This window comes from Pristis pectinata, chromosome 10, assembly GCF_009764475.1.
Source record: "Pristis pectinata isolate sPriPec2 chromosome 10, sPriPec2.1.pri, whole genome shotgun sequence".
Lineage (NCBI taxonomy): Eukaryota > Metazoa > Chordata > Chondrichthyes > Rhinopristiformes > Pristidae > Pristis > Pristis pectinata.
This window is the reverse complement of record NC_067414.1, coordinates 7,839,700-7,858,128: the sequence shown is the minus strand read 5'-3', so window position 1 is coordinate 7,858,128 and position 18,429 is coordinate 7,839,700. Positions and strand designations below refer to the sequence as shown.

Below are 18,429 nucleotides of genomic sequence, written 5' to 3'. Positions count from 1 at the left end.
AAAAAACTTGCCCTGCAAACTTCCTTTAAACTTTCCCCCTCTCGCTTTAAGGTGATGCCTTCTAATATTTGACATTTCACCTTGGGGAAAAAGATTCTATCTACCCTCTCTATGTGCTTCATTATTTTATAAACTTCTATCAGGTCTCCCCCCAGCCTCTGATGCTCCAGAGAAAACAACCCAACTTTGTCCAACCTCCCTTTATAGCTAAGATAAGATTTCTTTATTAGTTACTTGTACATCGAAACACACAGTGAAATGCATCTTTTGCGTAGAGTGTGCTGGAGGCAGCCCGCAAGTGTCGCCATGCTTCCGGCGCCAACATAGCATGCCCACAACTTCCTAACCCGTACGTCTTTGGAATGTGGGAGGAAACCAGAGCACCCGGAGGAAACCCACGCAGACACAGGGAGAACGTACAAACTCCTTACAGACAGTGGCTGGAATTGAACCTGGGTTGCTGGCGCTGTAATAGTGTTATGCTAATCCAGGCAACATCCTGGTAAACCTCTTCTGCACCCTCTCCAAAGCCTCCACATCCTTCCTGTAATGGGGCGACCAGAACTGCACACAATACTCCAAATTTGGACTAACCAAAGTTTTATACAGCTGCAAAATGACTTCCTGACTTTTATACTCAACATCCCATCTGATCAATACTTGACAGGGTAATGAAACCTTCCTGTTCATAAGATCACCTCTAGTTCGCTGACGACACTACTGTTGTTGGTAGAATCTCAGATGACGATGAGGAGGCGTACAGGAGTGAGATAGATTGACTAGTTGAATGGTGTCACAACAACAACCTCGCACTCAATGTCAGCAAGACCAAGTAACTGATTGTGGACTTCAGGAAGGGGAAGCCAGGAGAACACACACCAGTCCTCAGCGAGGGGTCAGCGGTGGAAAGGGTGAGCAGCTTCAAGGTCCTGGGCGTCAACATCTCGGAGGATCAATCCTGGGCTTAACACATTGATGCAATCACAAAGAAGGCACGCCAGCAGCTCTACTTCATTAGGAGTTTGAGGAGATTTAGTCTGTCACCAAAGACTCTTGCAAATTTCTATAGGTGCATGGTGGAGAGTGTTCTGACTGGTTGCATCACTGCCTGGTGTGGAGGCTCCATTGCAAAGTATCGCAAGAGGCTGCAGAGGGTTGTAGACTCAGCCAGCTCCATCACGGACACAACCCTCCCCACCATCGAGGACATCTTCAAGAGGCGGTGCCTCAAGAAGGCGGCATCCATCATTAAGGACCCTCACCATCTGGGACATGCCCTCTTCACGTTACTACCATCGGGGAGGAGGTACAGGAGCCTGAAGACTCAACGATTCAGGAACAGCTTCTTCCCCTCCACCATCAGATTTCTGAACGGTCCATGAACTCATGAATGCTACCTCATTATTCCTTTTGTTTTGCACTATTTATTTATTTTGTAATTTGAAGTAATTTTATGTCTTGCACTGTACTGCTGCCACAAAACAACAAATTTCACGACATATAAGTCAGTGATAATAAATCTGATTCTGATTGTGAATTGAATGAATTTTAGGGCATTTTAAAGCTTGCTGGCACATGACATGGTGCGCTTAGTGCTTCTGAATGGATCAATGTATGGACACGTATTGCAGTGACATCACAATCTTCATGCCCTCAGGACATCTCAGAGCACCTCAGGCCCACAATGTATGCTCTTTGTATGGTTGCTATAGCCATGAAAGTAGAACCGGGCAGCACGGTGGCACAGCTGGTAGAGCCACTGCCTCACAGCTCCAGGGACCCGGGTTCGATCCTGACCTCGGGCACTGTCTGTGTGGAGTTTGCACGTTCTCCCTGTGACCGCTTGTGTTCCTCACACGTGCTCCGGCTTCCTCCCGCGTCCCGAAGACGTGCGGATTGGTAGATTAATTGGCCGCTGTGAATTGCCCCCATTTGTGTCGTTGAGTGACGGAATCGGGGGGGAGTTGGTGGGAATCCGAGGAAAATAAAATTGGATTGGTGTGGGTTGGTGAGGATGGTCAGCGTTTTCTCAATGGGCCGAAGGGCCTTTTTCCATGCTGTATGAGAATATGAGAATCCAATACTCCCAGCAAGGCCCCTTAAATGACAGTAGAACCAATGATTGGAGCATCTCCTTATGTTCCTGTTGACTGAGTGATACACATTGGCCAAGCCACTTGGAGAATTCTGCTACTCTCGAGGATTACTGTGCTTGAGAAGGCAGTTTGGGTCTCACTTTAACGTCTCATGAATGTCACCAATAGCTCGTCCTGGTCCAACCACATAGATGCCACAGCCGTGGAAGTGCATCAGCGTCTCTACTTCCTCAGGGGGCTAAAGAAATTCAGCAAGTCCCCGTTGACCCTCACCACCTTATATAGATGCACCCTAGAAAGCCTCCTATCCGGATCTATCACGGCTTGGTATGGCAACTGCTCTGCCCATGACCACAAGAAGCTGCAGAGAGTTGTGGACGCAGCCCAGCACATCACAGAAACCAGCCGTGGACTCTGTTGATACCTCTCACTGCCTCTCACAGCCAGCATAATCAAAGACCCCACCCACCCTGGACATTCTCTCTTCTCCCCTCTCCCATCAGGCAGAAGATACAAAAGCCTGAAAGCACATAACCACCAGGCTCAAGGACAGCTTCTATCCTGCTGTTATAAGACTGTTGAACAGCCCCCAGTACAATAAGATGGACTCTTGACCTCACGATCTAATTCTTTTTGGCCTTGCACCTTATTGTCTGCCTGCACTGCACTTTCTCTGTAACCGTAACACTTTATTCTGCATTCCCTTGTACTACCTCAATGCACTGATGTGAATCTGTATGGATGACATGCAGAATAGTTTTTCACTGTACCTCAGTACATGTGACAATAATAAACCAAATCACCAGTGAGCTAGCTCTCAGTACTGCACTGAATTGACAGTCTATCTAATGCTGTTTCAGTCCTGCACTGGATCTAAAATCCATGAACAAGCAGGAAGCCCTGTATAGCTGAGTACCAAAAAAATTGCTTCACAGGTCTGATAGAGTAATAGACTGGGACTTCAACATCAGTACGTGTCTCATTGATAGAATGCAGAGCTGGGCTGAGAAGCGGCAGATGGAGTTCAACCCGGAAGTGTGAAGTGATACACTGCGGGAGATTGGATTTGAAGATAGAATTCAGGGTTAATGGCAAGCCTCTTAGCAGTGTGGACGAACAGAGGGATCTTGGGGTCCACGTCCATAGATCCCTCAAGGTTGCCGTGCAGGTTAATAGGGTGGTTAAGAAGGTGTATGGACTGTTGGCCTTCATTAGTCAGGGTATTGAGTTCAAGAGCCGCGAGGTGATGTTGCAGCTCTATAGAACTCTGGTGAGACCACACTTGGAGTATTGTGTTCAGTTCTGGTCACCTCATTATAGGAAGGATGTGGAAGCTTTAGAGAGGGTGCAGAGGAGATTTACCAGGATGTTGCCTGGACTGGAGAGCATGTCTTGTAAGGATAGGTTGAGCGAGCTAGAGCTTTTCTCTTTGGAGCAAAGGAGGGTGAGAGGTGACTTGATAGAGGTGTACAAGATGATAAGAGGCATAGATCAAGTGGACAGTCAGAGACTTTTTCCCAGGGTGACAATGGCTAACATCAGGGGACATAATTTTAAGGTGATTGGAGGAAGATATAAGGGGGATGTCAGGGGTAAGTTTTTTACACAGAGAGTGGTGGGTGCATGGAATTCACTGCCGGCAGAGGTTGTGGGGGCAGATACATTAGAGACATTTAAGAGACTCTTAGATAGACTCATGAATGATAGAGAAGTGGGGGGGCTATGTGGGAGGGAAGGGTTAGATAGATCTTAGAGCAGAATAAAATGTTGGCACAACATTGTGGGCCGAAGGGCCTGTACTGCGCTGTAGTGTTCTATGTTCTATGTAACTACTGCTTCCCTCTTCCTCACCCACCATGTGGGTTCAGATGCAATAAGTTATTTTGTACAAAGTCGCCTCGGGCCATCCATGCGTTTATCTCTTTGTCACCCTTGACTTTGTCGACGTGCAGCAGACATTTTCTGTGCAAGCAACACTTCCAAGTTTTAAGCCTATTACTGCCTCTGAAACCACCTTTCAAACCTTTGTCCCAGGGAAGGGGAACTAAAAACTAGAGGGCGCAGGATTAAGGTGAGAGGGGAAAGATTTATAAGGGACCTGAGGGGCAGCTTCTTGGCATATGGAACGAGCTGCCAGAGGAAGTGGTTGAGGCAGGTACGTTGACAACACTTGAAAGACATTTGGACAGGTGCATGGGTAGGAAAGGTTGAGGGATATGGGCCAAACGCTGGCAAATGGGACTAGCTTGGTGGGCACCATGGTCGGCATGGATGAGTTGGGCTGAAGGGCCTGTTTCCGTGCTGCATTAGTCTATGACTCTTAGTGTGAGGGAAACTTTGGGGCACTAGGCTGCTTCTGTTGCACAGACAACACCCCACATTGAACAGAGCATGTTATTTATATAGAACTTGGGAAATTGGTGTTCAGTGGTTAAGCAAGACCTTGGGCAACAGAAAGTCCTGTGTATCACGTCAAGCTGCAACCACTGGCCTCAGGCTGCACAGTGCTGCAGTACAGAGTCACAGGGAATGTTAATTTAAGTCCTTGTCTTGCAATATACTCTGCTGCTGCAAAAAGCGAATTTACATGGCATTTATACCCTGGCCCAAGTATGCCCATGACAATAAATTTAAACTTGAACTTGGGAGTGTGGGTCCCTGGTGCTCTCCTGTACTCAGTGACCTGACTGATGAAGACCAGCATGCTAAATGCCTTCGTCACCGCCCTGCCTACCTCTGACACCACTTTCTAAATCCATCTGAGGCTTGATCAGTCAGTTTGCGGATGACACAAGATTGGAACGTAGAACACTGCAGCACAGTACAGGCCCTTCGGCCCACAATGTGGTGCTGACATTTTATCATGCTCTAAGATCTATCTAACCCTTCCCTCCCACTTAGCCCTCCATTTTTCTATCATTCATGTGTCTATCTAAGAGTCTCTTAAATGTCCCTAATGTATCTGCTGTGGTGTAGTTGATAGTGAAGAAGATTATCGTTGATTACAGGGGGATCGTCATCAGTTAGGGAAGTGGGCCGAGGAGAGGCAAATGGATTTCAATACAGATAAGTGTGAGCTGATGCATTTCAGAAAGTCAAACCAGCGTAGGACTTATACTATCAATGGTTGGGCACTAGGGAGTGTAATGGAATAGAGGGACCTAGGAGTACAAGTGCATAGTTCATTGAAAGCCGAGTCACAGGTAGACAGGGTGGTGAAAAAGCCATTTAGCATCCTGGCCTTCATCAGTAAGAGCACTGAGTATAGGAATTGGGACATTATGTTGCAGTTGTATAAGTCATTGGTGAGGCCGCACATGGAGCACTGTGTACAGTTTTGGTCACCTTGTTGTAGGGAAGACGTGGTTAAACTGGAAAGAGTGCAGAAAAGATTTATGAGGATGTTCCAGGCCTAGAGGGCCTGAGTTATAGGGAGAGGTTGTCCAGGCTGGGACTTTATTCCTTGGAACGTAGGAGAATGAGGGGCGACCTTATAGAAATGTTTAAAATTATGAGAGGCAGAGATCAGGCAGATGGTAACAGTCTTTTCCCAAGGGTAGAGGAGTCCAAAACTAGGGGGCATAGGTTTGGGGTGAGAGTGGAAAGATTAAAAAGGGACCTGAGGGGCAACTTTTCCATGCAGAGGGTGGTGAGTATATGGAACGAGCTGCCAGAGGAAGTGGGTGAGGCAGGTACAACAGTATCATTTAAGTTAAGCACTTAGACAGGTACATGGTTAGAGGGATATGGGCCGAACACAGGAAATTGGGACTAGCTGGGTGGGCACTGTGGTCGGCATGGACGAGTTGGGCCAAAGCACCTATTTTCTGTGCTGTGTGACTCTATGACTCTAATTTAATGGCTGTCTGTTAACTGTGATATTTTGATTCTACATTTTCTGCAGATTAAGTTATGAGACTTTATTTTATCAGGCTTGACATTAAAGTCCCTGTGACAACCATGAGTTTCGTCCAGTTGAGGACAGAGCCTTTGATGGTGCATCTCTTCGCAATGAGGGTGACATTAAGGGAAATGATGGTGAAGTCTGCCGTCTGGTGGTCCCTCCTCAAACTGCAGCTGGGTTGGAGGAAAAACTCTGCCTGTTTGGGAGGATGATGGCACACGTCAAAGGCACACGTCAAGGGATCTTTGCTTGTACATTGGGGGCCTGGGGTGGAGGGTGTTACGTAGAGTGGTGCCCTGTACCAAATTTTTAGGTTGCTAGAGGGATTGAATTTAAGAGCAGGGAGGTTATGCTGCAACTGTACAGGGCACTGGTGAGGCTGCGCCTGGAGTACTGCGAGCAGTTCTGGTCTCCTTACTTGAGGAAAGATATACCGGCTTTGGAGGCAGTGCAGAGGAGGTTCACCAGGTTGATTCCAGAGATGAGGGGGTTAGCCTATGAGGAGAGATTGAGTCACCTGGGACTATACTCGCTGGAATTCAGAAGAATGAGAGGGGATCTTATAGAAACATATAAAATTATGAAAGGGAGAGATCAGGTAGAGGCAGGAAGACTGTTTCCACTGGAAGGTGAGACTAGAACTAGCGGACATGGCCTCAAGATTCGGGGGAGGAGATTTAGGATGAAGGTGAGGAGGAACTGCTTTTCCCAGAGAGCAGTGAATCTGTGGAATTCTCTGCCCAGGGAAGCAGTAGAGGCTCCCTCATTAAATATATTTAAGACACAGTTAGATAGATTTTTAAATAGTAGGGGAATTAGGGGTTATGGGGAAAAGGCAGGTAGGAGGAGCTGAACCCACGGCCAGATCAGCCATGATATTGAAGGCGGAGCAGGCTTGACGGGCCTGATCGCCGACTCCTGCTCCTATTTCTCATGTTCTTATGTTCACAGATATTCCAGCCACTTCTGTGGGCTGGATGAGACCGTGTATTACACGTATGTGGAGTTTGTGAGGTTGCAGCCCCTACTTACCTATCTGAAGGAGCTGCTCCTTGCATTCGGGTTATATTTTAGCCCCACCCTCTTACTATTGGTCTCCTGGTGCAGAGGGGACGGGTTGCCTTACTCCTGGGCCTGGACGAACCGGCCATACACGGGTCATGGAGGCGGGCAGAGGAGAGTCCACTGCTTGGCTACCTTCCAGGGTTATGCTCGTGCCCAAGGTTTCCCGGGAAAAAGAACACGCAGTGCCCACGGGCACCATGGAGGTGTTCCGGGACTGTTGGGTGCTGCAGGGAATCAAATGCATCCTGGATCAGGATGGTACCGTTTTAACCGGCAGGCACAGTAGTGTAGCGGTTAGCATAACGCTATTACAGCGCCAGTGACCCGGGTTCAATTCTGGCCGCTGTCTGTAAGGAGTTTGTACGTTCTCCCCGTGTCTGTGTGGGTTTCCTCCGGGTGCTCCGGTTTCCTCCCACATTCCAAAGACGTACAGGTTATGAAGTTGTGGGCATACTATGTTGGCACCGGAAGTGTGGCAACACTTGCAGGCTGCCCCCAGAACACTCTACGCAAAAGATGCTTTTCACTGTGTGTTTTGATGCACATGACTAATAAAGATATCTTATCTAATTTGGCTGAAGTTTAGTTGTTGTTGTAGTTTGTAGTGTTGCAGCACTTGTAATTAACCTGGTTTTTATATTTAGAAAGTGGCACATGTCCATTGGCAAAGATGTAGCAGCACACAGCAACCTGTGCTTCACCCCAACCCATAAAGACCACACAAGGCAGGTAATTCAGGGTGGGCATTCCAAGGTCCCTCTGTTCTGATGCCACATCCAGTATCTCTGCCTTTTGCTATTCCCTCAAAATTATTGGAAAATGAAAGTAAATTTGAGAAGAAAGAACATGAAACAATTTTACCGGCGGTGCAAGAGCAGAGATCCCAGGGAGGTACACGTCCTTGGGGTAGGAGATGTGGACAGGCATTAAAGAGGGATATGAGACAGAACATGGAGATAAGGTCATAAAGCATAGAACAGTACCGCACAGAAAAGGCCCTTCAGCCCACAATGTTGTGCCGACATAGCTATTCCCTCCTACCTACAGAATGCCCATATCCCTCTATTTTCCTCTCATTCATGTGCCCATCCAAGCCCCTCTTAAAAGCCCCCAATAAATTTGCCTCCTCCACCCTATCAGGCAACGCATTCCAGGCATCCACCACTCTCTCAGTAAAAAATGTACCCCTCAGGTCTGTTCTGAACCTACCCCCTCTCACCTTAAATGCATGCCCTCTGGTATTGGATCGCTCAATAATGGGAAAAAGATATTGCTTGTCCATCCTATCTATGCCCCTCATCATTTTATACACTTCCAACAGATCACCCCTCAGCCTCTGCTGCTCCAGAGAAAAGAACCCAAGTTTGTCCAGCCTCTGGACAATACGAGAGAATCAAAGGACTGCAGATGCTGGAATCTTGATGAAGAGGTTTTGAAGCTCTTAAGTTTTCACACTTTGAAGAAGTTTACTTCTTTTCTTCACTTTGAAAAAGTTTTCTTCTGCTTTTCCCCTTTTCCTATCTTCAGTGTTTGCCTAGAGAAACAAAGGACTGCAGATGCTGGAATCTCGATGAAAAACACAATGATCCTGGAGGAACTCAGCAGGCCAGGCAGCATCCGTGGAGAAAAGCAGGCGGTCAACGTTTCGGGTCGGGACCCTCCTTCAGGACTGAAGATAGGAAAAGGGGAAGCCCGATCTATAGGAGGGAAAAGCAGAGCAGTGATAGGTGGACAAAAGTTGGGAGGCGGGGTGGGCACAGGGTGGTGATAGGTAGATGCAAAACGTTGACCGCCTGCTTTTCTCCATGGATGCTGCCTGGCCTGCTGAGTTGCTCCAGTGTCACCATGTTTTTCAAGGAGATAAGGTGATCTACAAGGGTTATTAGCCTCTGAGGCACGGTACAGTAAAACTCAGAAAACCCGTCACAAATTCAGCATATTTTCTGCACGATTTGATTCTGTTGATACCCCAACACACTTTTAATTCACTTCGCAAAAGATTTTACATGGTATTTTAATTAATCTTCTGGTAAGTGCTTAAGTTTAAAGGGAATGCAGGATTTGTCACCTTTGAGACAGATGCCAATCCATTGGATTTCAGAATCGTAGGACAGCAGATTATTGGAGTCTAAATATGAGCAAAGAACTCAGTAAAGTAGTAGTTAAACCACAGCTCGAGTGCTCTCTCTCTCTCTCTCTCTCTACGGCACTGAGGACTTGGTTCCACTCTTGTTCTGTGGGGTTTTCAGGTGAAGCGTGGGATCCATAGCCCCAGCCACTGGTGGATCAGGATGCAGTGGACGGATGGGTAGCTTGAATCAACGCATGCTCCTTCCGTTTGTGCTTGACCCCTGTGTGCTCCTGTCAGAGGCCTGAGGTGTGCAGTGACCACCCAGCGCTCTGCCTACATTTCTATAAGCCACAGGGCAGGGACTGCCAGGAAGCGGTGAGGCAGGCACGGTAGTGTAGCGGTTAGTGTGACGCCATTACAGCGCCAGCGACCCGGGTTCAATTCCCGCCGCTGTCTGTAAAGAGTTTGTATGTTCTCCCCGTGTCTGCGTGGGTTTCCTCCGGGTGCTCCGGATTCCTCCCACATTCCAAAGACATACAGATTAGGAAGTTGTGGGCATGCTATGTTGGCGCCAGAAGCGTGGTGACACTCGTGGGCTGCCCCCAGAATACTCTATGCAAAAGGTGCATTTTGCTTTGTGTTTCGATGTACATGTGACTAATAAAGATATCTTACTTATTTTTTTGACTTGGAAGTTCACCTTTTGAGCTTGATCTCTGTTGCACTGGTGATAATTCTGGTCATGGAACGAGGCAGCTTTAGAAAATGTGGAGAGACTTCCCAGGAGGCTGCCAGGGATGGAGGAGGTTAGTTGTGACAAAAGCCTGACCCAACATCAGAGTGGAGGAATTTGAGGGGAGATTTAGTGAGTTGTCCCCTCTCTATTCTCAGTCCTGATCCAGGGTTTCAACCCGAAACGTCGACAATTCCTTTCCTTCCCACAAATGCTGCTCGACTTGCTGAGTTCCTCCAGCAGATTGTTTGTTGGTCCAGAATCCAGCATCTGCCGTCTCTTTTAAGATATTTTTATTAATCACATGTACATCGAAACACACAGTGAAATGCATTTTTTGCATCGAGTGTTCTGGGGGCAGCCCACAAGTGTCGCCACACTTCCGGTGCCAACATAGCATGCCCACAACTTCCTAACCTGTACATCTTTGGAATGTGGGAGGAAACCGGAGCACCCGGAGGAAACCCACGCAGACACGGGGAGAACGTACAAACTCCTTACAGACAGCGGCGGGAATTGAACCCGGATCGCTGGCGCTGTAATGGCGTTACACTAACCGCTACATTACCATGCGTGCCTTGCATCTTTTGAATGAGTTGGATCAGCTTTGGACCAACCAGCGTGTAGAACAAGGACATATTTCGCTCAGCCAAGGGGACAATAACAGGCAGACTATGATTGAAAGGGAGTTCACAGTCATGGTAACAGCATGGAAACAGGCCCTTCGGCCCATCAAGTCTGTGCCAACCATCAAACACCCATTTACATCAATCCCCATTTTTGAATTCTCTCTGCATTCCCCCTAATTCCATCCAGATTCTATGTTCCACCTGCGCAATTCACAGTTGCGAGTGAACCTACCAACCCACACACGTGGTGAGGATACCGGCGGAAACCCACGCACCCGCAGGGAGGACACGCAAACTCCACGCAGACAGCACCGGAGGTCGGGATTGAACCCGGGTCACTGGAGCTGAGAGGCAGCAGCCCTACCCATTGCGCCACTGTGCTGCCCTGCGTTGAGGGAAGAAATCTTCACCCAGAAGGTCGCGGGGTCTGGAAATCACCAGCTGAAAGAACGGTGAGGGATGAGACCCTCATCATATTTTTAAAGAAATCATTAATTTCTATAAGGCTCTGGGGAAGAGCAATTAGTCCGTCTGGCCCATTTGTGGCTGGCAGGGCTATGATGGGCCACTTGGTCTCCCCAGTACCAAGTGATTCTAGGATTGCAGAGTGCAGGCCTGAGGGCACGTACCACCAGACTTAAGGACAGCTTCTACCCCACTGTGATAAGACTATTGAACGGTTCCCTTATACGATGAGATGGACTCTGACCTCACGATCTACCTTGTTGTGACCTTGCACCTTATTGCACTGCACTTTCTCTGTAGCTGTGACACTTTACTCTGTACTGTTATTGTTTTTACCTGTACTACCTCAATGCACTCTGTACTGACTCAATGTAACTGCACTGTGTAATGAATTGACCTGTCTGAACGGTATGCAAGACAAGTTTTTCACTGTACCTCGGTACAAGTGACAATAATAAACCAATACCAATACCAAGGTGGTGAGGGTCTACGGGGAAATATTGCCCGTGTAACTGTGCCATTCCCATGTTGCTAACAGCAGCCTTGCTATTCACTCTGACTGGTCCAGGGTTTGGAACAACCTCATTCAGTTTCCCCTCTGCTGTTGGATTCCAGCAAGAGAACGCAAATTTGCAGCGACCATCCCGCCAGTCACAGGATAGGCTCGGTTCAAACGTTTTGGTAAGCTTTAGTCTTGCTATTGTGAGTTCCTCCCCACTGATTTCAATGGGCAAGACAGTGGCGCAGTTCGTAGATCCGCTGTCCCACAGTGCCGGAGACCCGGGTTCAATCCTGAAATCCGCTGCTGTCTGTGTGGAGTTTACACATTCCCCCTTTGCAATGTGGGTTTCCTCCGGGTGCTCCGGTTTCCCAGAGATGTGCAAGTCGGTGGATTCATCCGTCACTGTAAATTGCCACGAGTGTCTAGATGATTGGTCGAATTTGAGGGGAATGTGGGAAGAATAATTTGGGATTAATGTAAGTAGGTGTTTGATGGTTGGCATGGACTCAGTGGGCTGAAGGGCCTCTTTCTGTGCTGTCTCTCTCTCCAACTCTAGAACAGATCTGAGCGATTGGGGCTTCAAGATGCTTTATTAATAGGTTTCATTTATTTAAATCATTTTATGTAGTTTTAAATGTTTTTCAATGTTTTATTTTAAAAGCAATGTTCATATTTAATTTTTTTAAAAAAATTATGAAAATTTTTAATAGATTTTAATCATATTTGATTATTTTTAAATGATAGGAGGAAATCAGTAGACATATGGAAGATGTAGAAGGCAGATGCAATTTAATCCAGGCAAAAATGAAGTTGCATATTGTGGTGCAAAGTATGACTGGAGCCAATTGCACACATTTTGCCTGTAAAATCCGATTTGCGCATGTCTTAATGCATTTGCATCTATTTCTGCTGTAAGCCCTGTCTGAACCTTGTTACATCTGGAACCAATTCACCCAGCGTGGCTGCCATTTTCCTGGTGTCTTCTGCACAGCTATTGATATAATTGATGTGCACGACAGCCACCTCTACATTTCTAACAGAAATTGGGCTTATCATGTGCAACATACTACTTTTGTTTTTAAATCACAGTGAAATAAGGAGGAAGCTGTACAACGTTGGTATCTATACAGAAATTAAACTTTCTGGGACATTGGTATTTTCCAGAGAGACTCTGGCACAATACCTAGGTGCTGCACCCCTCTGTGCCACATCATCAGCTGAGTGGTAGGCATTTACAGCCTCATAACACAGGACTGGGTCTACCCTATCCCCAACTGCTGAGAGCAGAGATAGGTTCTTAAAGCACACTGTTCATGGTCGCCTTTATGTGACCGTAATAGGGTCATAGACAAATACAGCACGGAAGCAGGCCCTTCGGCCCAACTGGTCCATGTTGACCAAGATGTCCATCTAAGCTAGTCCCATTTCCCCCCGTCTGGGACAAATCCCTCTAAACCTTCATGCCAATTCATATCGGAGTGTGGAGAAAGCATTCAACAGCAAAAAGCATGGCCAAAGTAATGCTTTTGTCTGGTTTGATATTTGATACCTTTATTTCATAAATAGTTTGTAAAATTCAAATGTAAGTCATTGCTCAGAAATTACAGCTGTTGGCATCAGTGGACAATGATTAATTGTCTATATTCTTCTTACAACCTTTCCTATGCATGCACCTGTCCAGGTGTCTTTTAAATGTTGTAATGTGCCTGCTGTAAATGGGGTGTATTCAGGATCTGACTCTGGTGACAGAACAATGCAGCGATCGGATACTCTGCCTGCCTCCCTCACTTGGAGACGTGGTGTATAAAAGAAAGGATGTTGTGCTGAACGTTATGAGTCACACGCTGGGGTGTAATTTCAGCCATCGCACTTCTGACAGGGTGGAAGGGCTTTAGAGGGGAGCATTCATTAGAATGGAACTGGGCGTGACACAGCTACTACCTCACGGCGCCACTGACCCTGGTTCAACAGAGTCACAGAGCAATACAGCATGGATACAGGCCCTTTGGCCCAACCAGTCCATGCTGACCACAGTGCTGACCACAGTGCCGACCCAGCTAGTCCCAACTTCCTGTGTCCGGCCCATATCCCTCCAAGCCCCGCCCCTCCATGTACCTATCCAAGGGCTTCTTAAATGATACTGTTGTACCTGCCTCACCCACTTCCTCTGGCAGCTCGTTCCATATACTCACCACCCTCTGCTTGAAAAAGTTGTCCCTCAGGTCCCTTTTAAATCTTTCCCCTCTCACCCTAAACCTATGCCCCTAGTTTTGGACTCCCCTACCCTGGGGAAAAGACTGTTACCGTCCACCTTACCTCTGCCTCTCATAATTTTAAACATTTCTATAAGGTCCCCCCTCATTCTCCTACGTTCCAAGGAATAAAGACCTAGCCTGGCCAACCTCTCCCTATAACTCAGGCCCTCGAGTCCTGGCAACATCCTCATAAATCTTCTGTGCACTCTTTCCAGTTTAATCACGTCTTTCCTATTAACATGGTGATCAAAACTGCACACAGTGCTCCAAATGTGGCCTCACCAACGACTTGTACAACTGCAACACAATGTCCCAGCTCCCATAGTCGATGTCCTGACTGATGAAGGCCAGCGTGCTAAACATCTTCTTCACCCTCCTGTCTACCTGTGACGCAGCTTTTAACAAACTCTGCACTTGTACTCCTAGGTCCCTCTGCTCCATTACACTCCCTAGTGCCCTGCCATTGATAGTATAAGTCCTATGCTGGTTTGACTTTCTAAAATGCATCACCTCACACTTATCTGTATTGAAATCCACTTGCCACTCCTCGGCCCACTTCCCAAACTGACGAAGGTCCCCCTGTAAGCTACGATAACCTTCTTCACTATGAACAACACCTCCTAATCCTGACCACAGGTGCCATCTGTGTGGAGTTTGCACGTTCACCCAACGACCACATGGGATTGTGCCCAATGCACAGTAGTGTAGCGGTTAGTGTAACACTATTACAGTGCCAGCGACCCGGGTTCAATTCCCGCCGCTGTCTGTAAGGAGCTTGTACGTTCTCCCGATGATGCTGTAGGAACTCAGCAGGCCAGGCAGAATCCATGGAGAAAAGCAGGCGGTCAACGTTTCGGGTCAGAACCCTTCTCCAGGACCAACCCACACATCGACATCTTGAAGAAGGGTCCTGACCTGAAACGTTGACCGCCTGCTTTTCTCCACGGATGCTGCCTGGCCTGCTGAGATCCTCCAGCATCATCGTGTTTTTCATCTGGATTCCAGCATCTGCAGCCCTTTGTTTCTCTTGCACGTTCTCCCCGTGTCTGCGTGGGTTTCCTCCGGGTGCTCCGGTTTCCTCCCACATTCCAAAGACGTACGGGTTAGGAAGTTGTGAGCATGCTATGTTGGCGCCAGAAGTGTGGCGACACTTGTGGGCTGCCCCCAGAAAACTCCACGCAAAAGATGCATTTCACTGTGTGTTTTGATGTACATGTGACTAATAAAGAAATCTTATTCCTCTGGGTGCTCCGGCTTCCTGCCACATTCCAACGATGTGCGAGTTGGTAGGTTAATTGCCCCCTTGTGTGTAGGTGAGTGGCAGAATCTGGAGGGGAGCTGATGAGAATGTGGGGGAATAAGGAAAATGGGATTAATATGGGATTGGTGTAACTGGGTGGTTGCCAGCTGATGAATCTATTGATGGGCCTGTTTCTGTGCTGTATGTCTCTATGACTCTGTGGAACCTGGGACATGGGGTCACTGAGGGTAAATGCAGTCAGCTGTGAGCTCAGCTGCACTGCATGAAGCAGGTTCAATGACAACTTTTTAGATTGTGTATTCCTCCTGAAATAGAGGAACTTACAGGGTTGATTGAAGGGGAGGGCTATTAGTTGCCTGGGTATTTCAGTGTTAGCAAGGTCACAATGATCGAGTGGCCCGTACTTGCTTGCCCCTGCTCTCATTCTTGTCACATGATCAGCATCACGGACGCAGTGTGGAAGCATCGTTCTCTTTCACCGTGAGATACAAGTCCAAGAAACCGTCACTTATCGCAGCACACCTTTACTCTTGACGTGTGTTGTGACAACAGAGGCCAGGTAAGATAAGCAAGGGCAGCGTCGTCTCTGTCACCAGGCACCGCCTGCACTGAAAGCACTGGCCTGCAACGTAGTCACATTTGTGAGCACCATGTTCTCTGCAGCTTTGGAAACGTTGTTGTAGTGGGAGGTCTGCATGGTCAAGGACTTGTGGCTCTCGGTACTTGTCCGCCCCCTGCTGAGACGCTCCTCATTCTGATGGTCCCTCCGGTCAAAGCAAGAAAACGCTGTCTTAAACTCTTCCCGAAACTTGCCTTGAAGAAAAGAGCAAAACCCATTCAATTATGAAATGCTTTTTTGGTATTATTAGAACATAGAACAGTACAGCACAGAACAGACCCTTCGGCCCACAATGTTGTGCTGACATAGCTAATCCCTCCTACCTACAGAATGACCATATCCCTCCATTTTCCTCTCATTCATGTGCCCATCCAAGCCCCTCTTAAAAGCCCCCAGTGAATTTGCCTCCACCACCCTATCAGGCAACGCATTCCAGGCATCCACCACTCTCTCAGTAAAAAACGTACCCCTCACGTCTGTTCTGAACCTACCCCCTCTCACCTTAAATGCATGCCCTCTGGTATTGGATCGCTCAATAATGGGAAAAAGATATTGCTCGTCCACCCTATCTATGCCCCTCATCATTTTATACACTTCCAACAGATCACCCCTCAGCCTCCGCCGCACCAGAGAAAAGAGCCCAAGTTTGTCCAGCCTCTCCTGATAGCACATGCCCTCTAGTCCAGGCAGCGTCCTAGTAAACCCCTGCATCCTCTCTGAAGCCTCGACGTCCTTCCTATAGTGAGGGGACCAGAATTGCACGCAATACTCTAAATGCGGCCAAACCAGAGTCCTATAGGGATGGAAAAGGAAATCAGAAAGCAGAGGTGTTTAGAATTCGTGAAGATATTTCAAACATAGGTAAAATTTGAGGGAGCTGCCAGTCCAATGTAGTGCATTCCCAACTGATGCTTTGAATTGCTGTTCCTCTTCCCAATCCCATTTACAGGATGTGTGTGAGCACTGAGACTTCTATTTGGGGACCTGTTTCAAGTATTTTCGTTCTGATTGCAGATTCTACTGTCCACGGTCAGCAGCACAGCTGGTAGAGCTGCTGCCTCACTGCTCCAGAGACCCGGGTTCAATCCTGACCTCCGCTGCTGTCTGTGTGCAGTTTGCACGTTCTCCCTGTGACTGGATCGGATTCTTCCGGGTGCCCCAGTTTCCTCCCGCACCCCAATGACATGCTGTAAATTGCCCCCTAGTGTGTAAGAGAGGGGTATAATTTGGGGGGAGCTGATGAGGATGCAGGGAGAATAAAATATGGGATTAATGTAGGTTTAGTGTAAATGGGTTGGCATGGACTAAATGGGCTGAAGGGCCTCTTTCTGTGCTGTATCTCTCTGGGATACAGACGTCTGCCATCAGTGAAAAGACATTGCAGTGGATATTAACAGCTCCAGGCAATGGCTGGGGTATCTTCAGCATGGAACAACTGTAAGGAGTTTGTACGTTCTCCCCGTGTCTGTGTGGGTCTCCTCCGGGTGCTCCGGTTTCCTCCCACATTCCAAAGACGTACAGGTTAGGAAGTTGTGGGCATGCTATGTTGGCTCCTGAAGTGTGGCGACACTTGCGGGCTGCCCCCAGAACACTCTACTCAGAAGATGCATTTCACTGTGTGGTTCGATGTATATGTGACTAATAAAAGATATCTTATTTACAGACTCTCTGACATCCCTTTCTGTAAGGTGTCACCAAAGGGGTCTCTGGCATCTGACAACCATGACACTGTCAAGTTCACTATCACAATGAAAACATTCTCACAGTCAGCAAACTACAAATGAAGAAGTGCAATCTGTATCTACTTTAACAAACATTTCTGCACCACAAAATAAAGATTCAAATAGGTTGCTGCCCAGGATTCAACAGATAGTTTGGGAGCCTAGAACATCAGAAGAGAAATTGGGCATCTTGTACATTTCTCACATGGGATGGCCCATCTCCCTTCAAAGTGGGCAATGTCCTATTTAATATGGGACTGCTGGCAACACTGATGTGACAAGACCAGAACTGGACATAATGTTGTAACTAAGACAGTCATAAAGGAAATATAGTATTCATTGCTTCATTTCCCGTCTAGTTACGATTTAGCAACCTTGGTCATCGAGAGTTAACTCAGTGGGAGTCAACTCAACTTCTGGGACAAGCTCTGGAACTAATTCTCCAATTAGTTCTTATTTCTGAAGTTTGTTTACCCTCAGCTTTTATCCTGGGTCCATCTGTGACACGATTCTTTTCTTCAAAATGCTCAAAGGTACATCACGAGGTGTGTTATCGAGTTGTCCATGCAGACACGCAAGGATAATAGAGCTGGGGACCAAAAAGCCTGATTCATAAGTAAGTACAATGTGTTGACCTTTCCCGCAGTACCATTGGCTTTAATGCATTAACTAACTCCTTAGATGGAGGCAAATGGTTTGTCCAATGAAAGTAGCTGTGCATCAGGAAATTGTGGATGGGGTTAAGTGGTGAGGACTGTAAGCAAAATTAGTTCTTGCTGAAATAATGGTCATTAACTTCAGGAAGTGGGGTGGAGCACTCAACCCTGTTTGTATCAATGGTGCTGAGGTGGAGGCGGTTGACAGCTTCACATTCCTAGCTGTAAACATCACCAATAGCTTGTCCTGGTCCAACCATGTCGACACCATGGCCAAGAAAGCTCATCAGCATCTCTACTTCCTCAGAAGGCTAAGGAAGTTCAGCAGGTCCCCATTGACTCTCCCCAATTTTTATAGATGGACCATAGAAAGTATCCTCTCCAGATACATCACGGCTTGGTCTGGCAACTGCTCTGCTCGAGACCGCAAGAAACCGCAGAGAGTTGTGGAC

The 18,429-nt window shown here is 47.4% G+C and overlaps 1 protein-coding gene across 1 annotated transcript in view; it reads right to left on the bottom strand.

Moving 5' to 3' along the window:
* Positions 1 to 15,570: 15,570 nt before the first annotated feature.
* Positions 15,571 to 18,429, bottom strand: part of hcrtr2 (hypocretin (orexin) receptor 2) — a 73,785-nt gene continuing 70,926 nt past the window's right edge. Inside the window, exon 7 of the mRNA XM_052024844.1 lies at positions 15,571 to 15,794. Coding sequence (XP_051880804.1) covers positions 15,571 to 15,794 — 224 coding nt within the window. The remainder of the gene's footprint in view (positions 15,795 to 18,429) is intronic.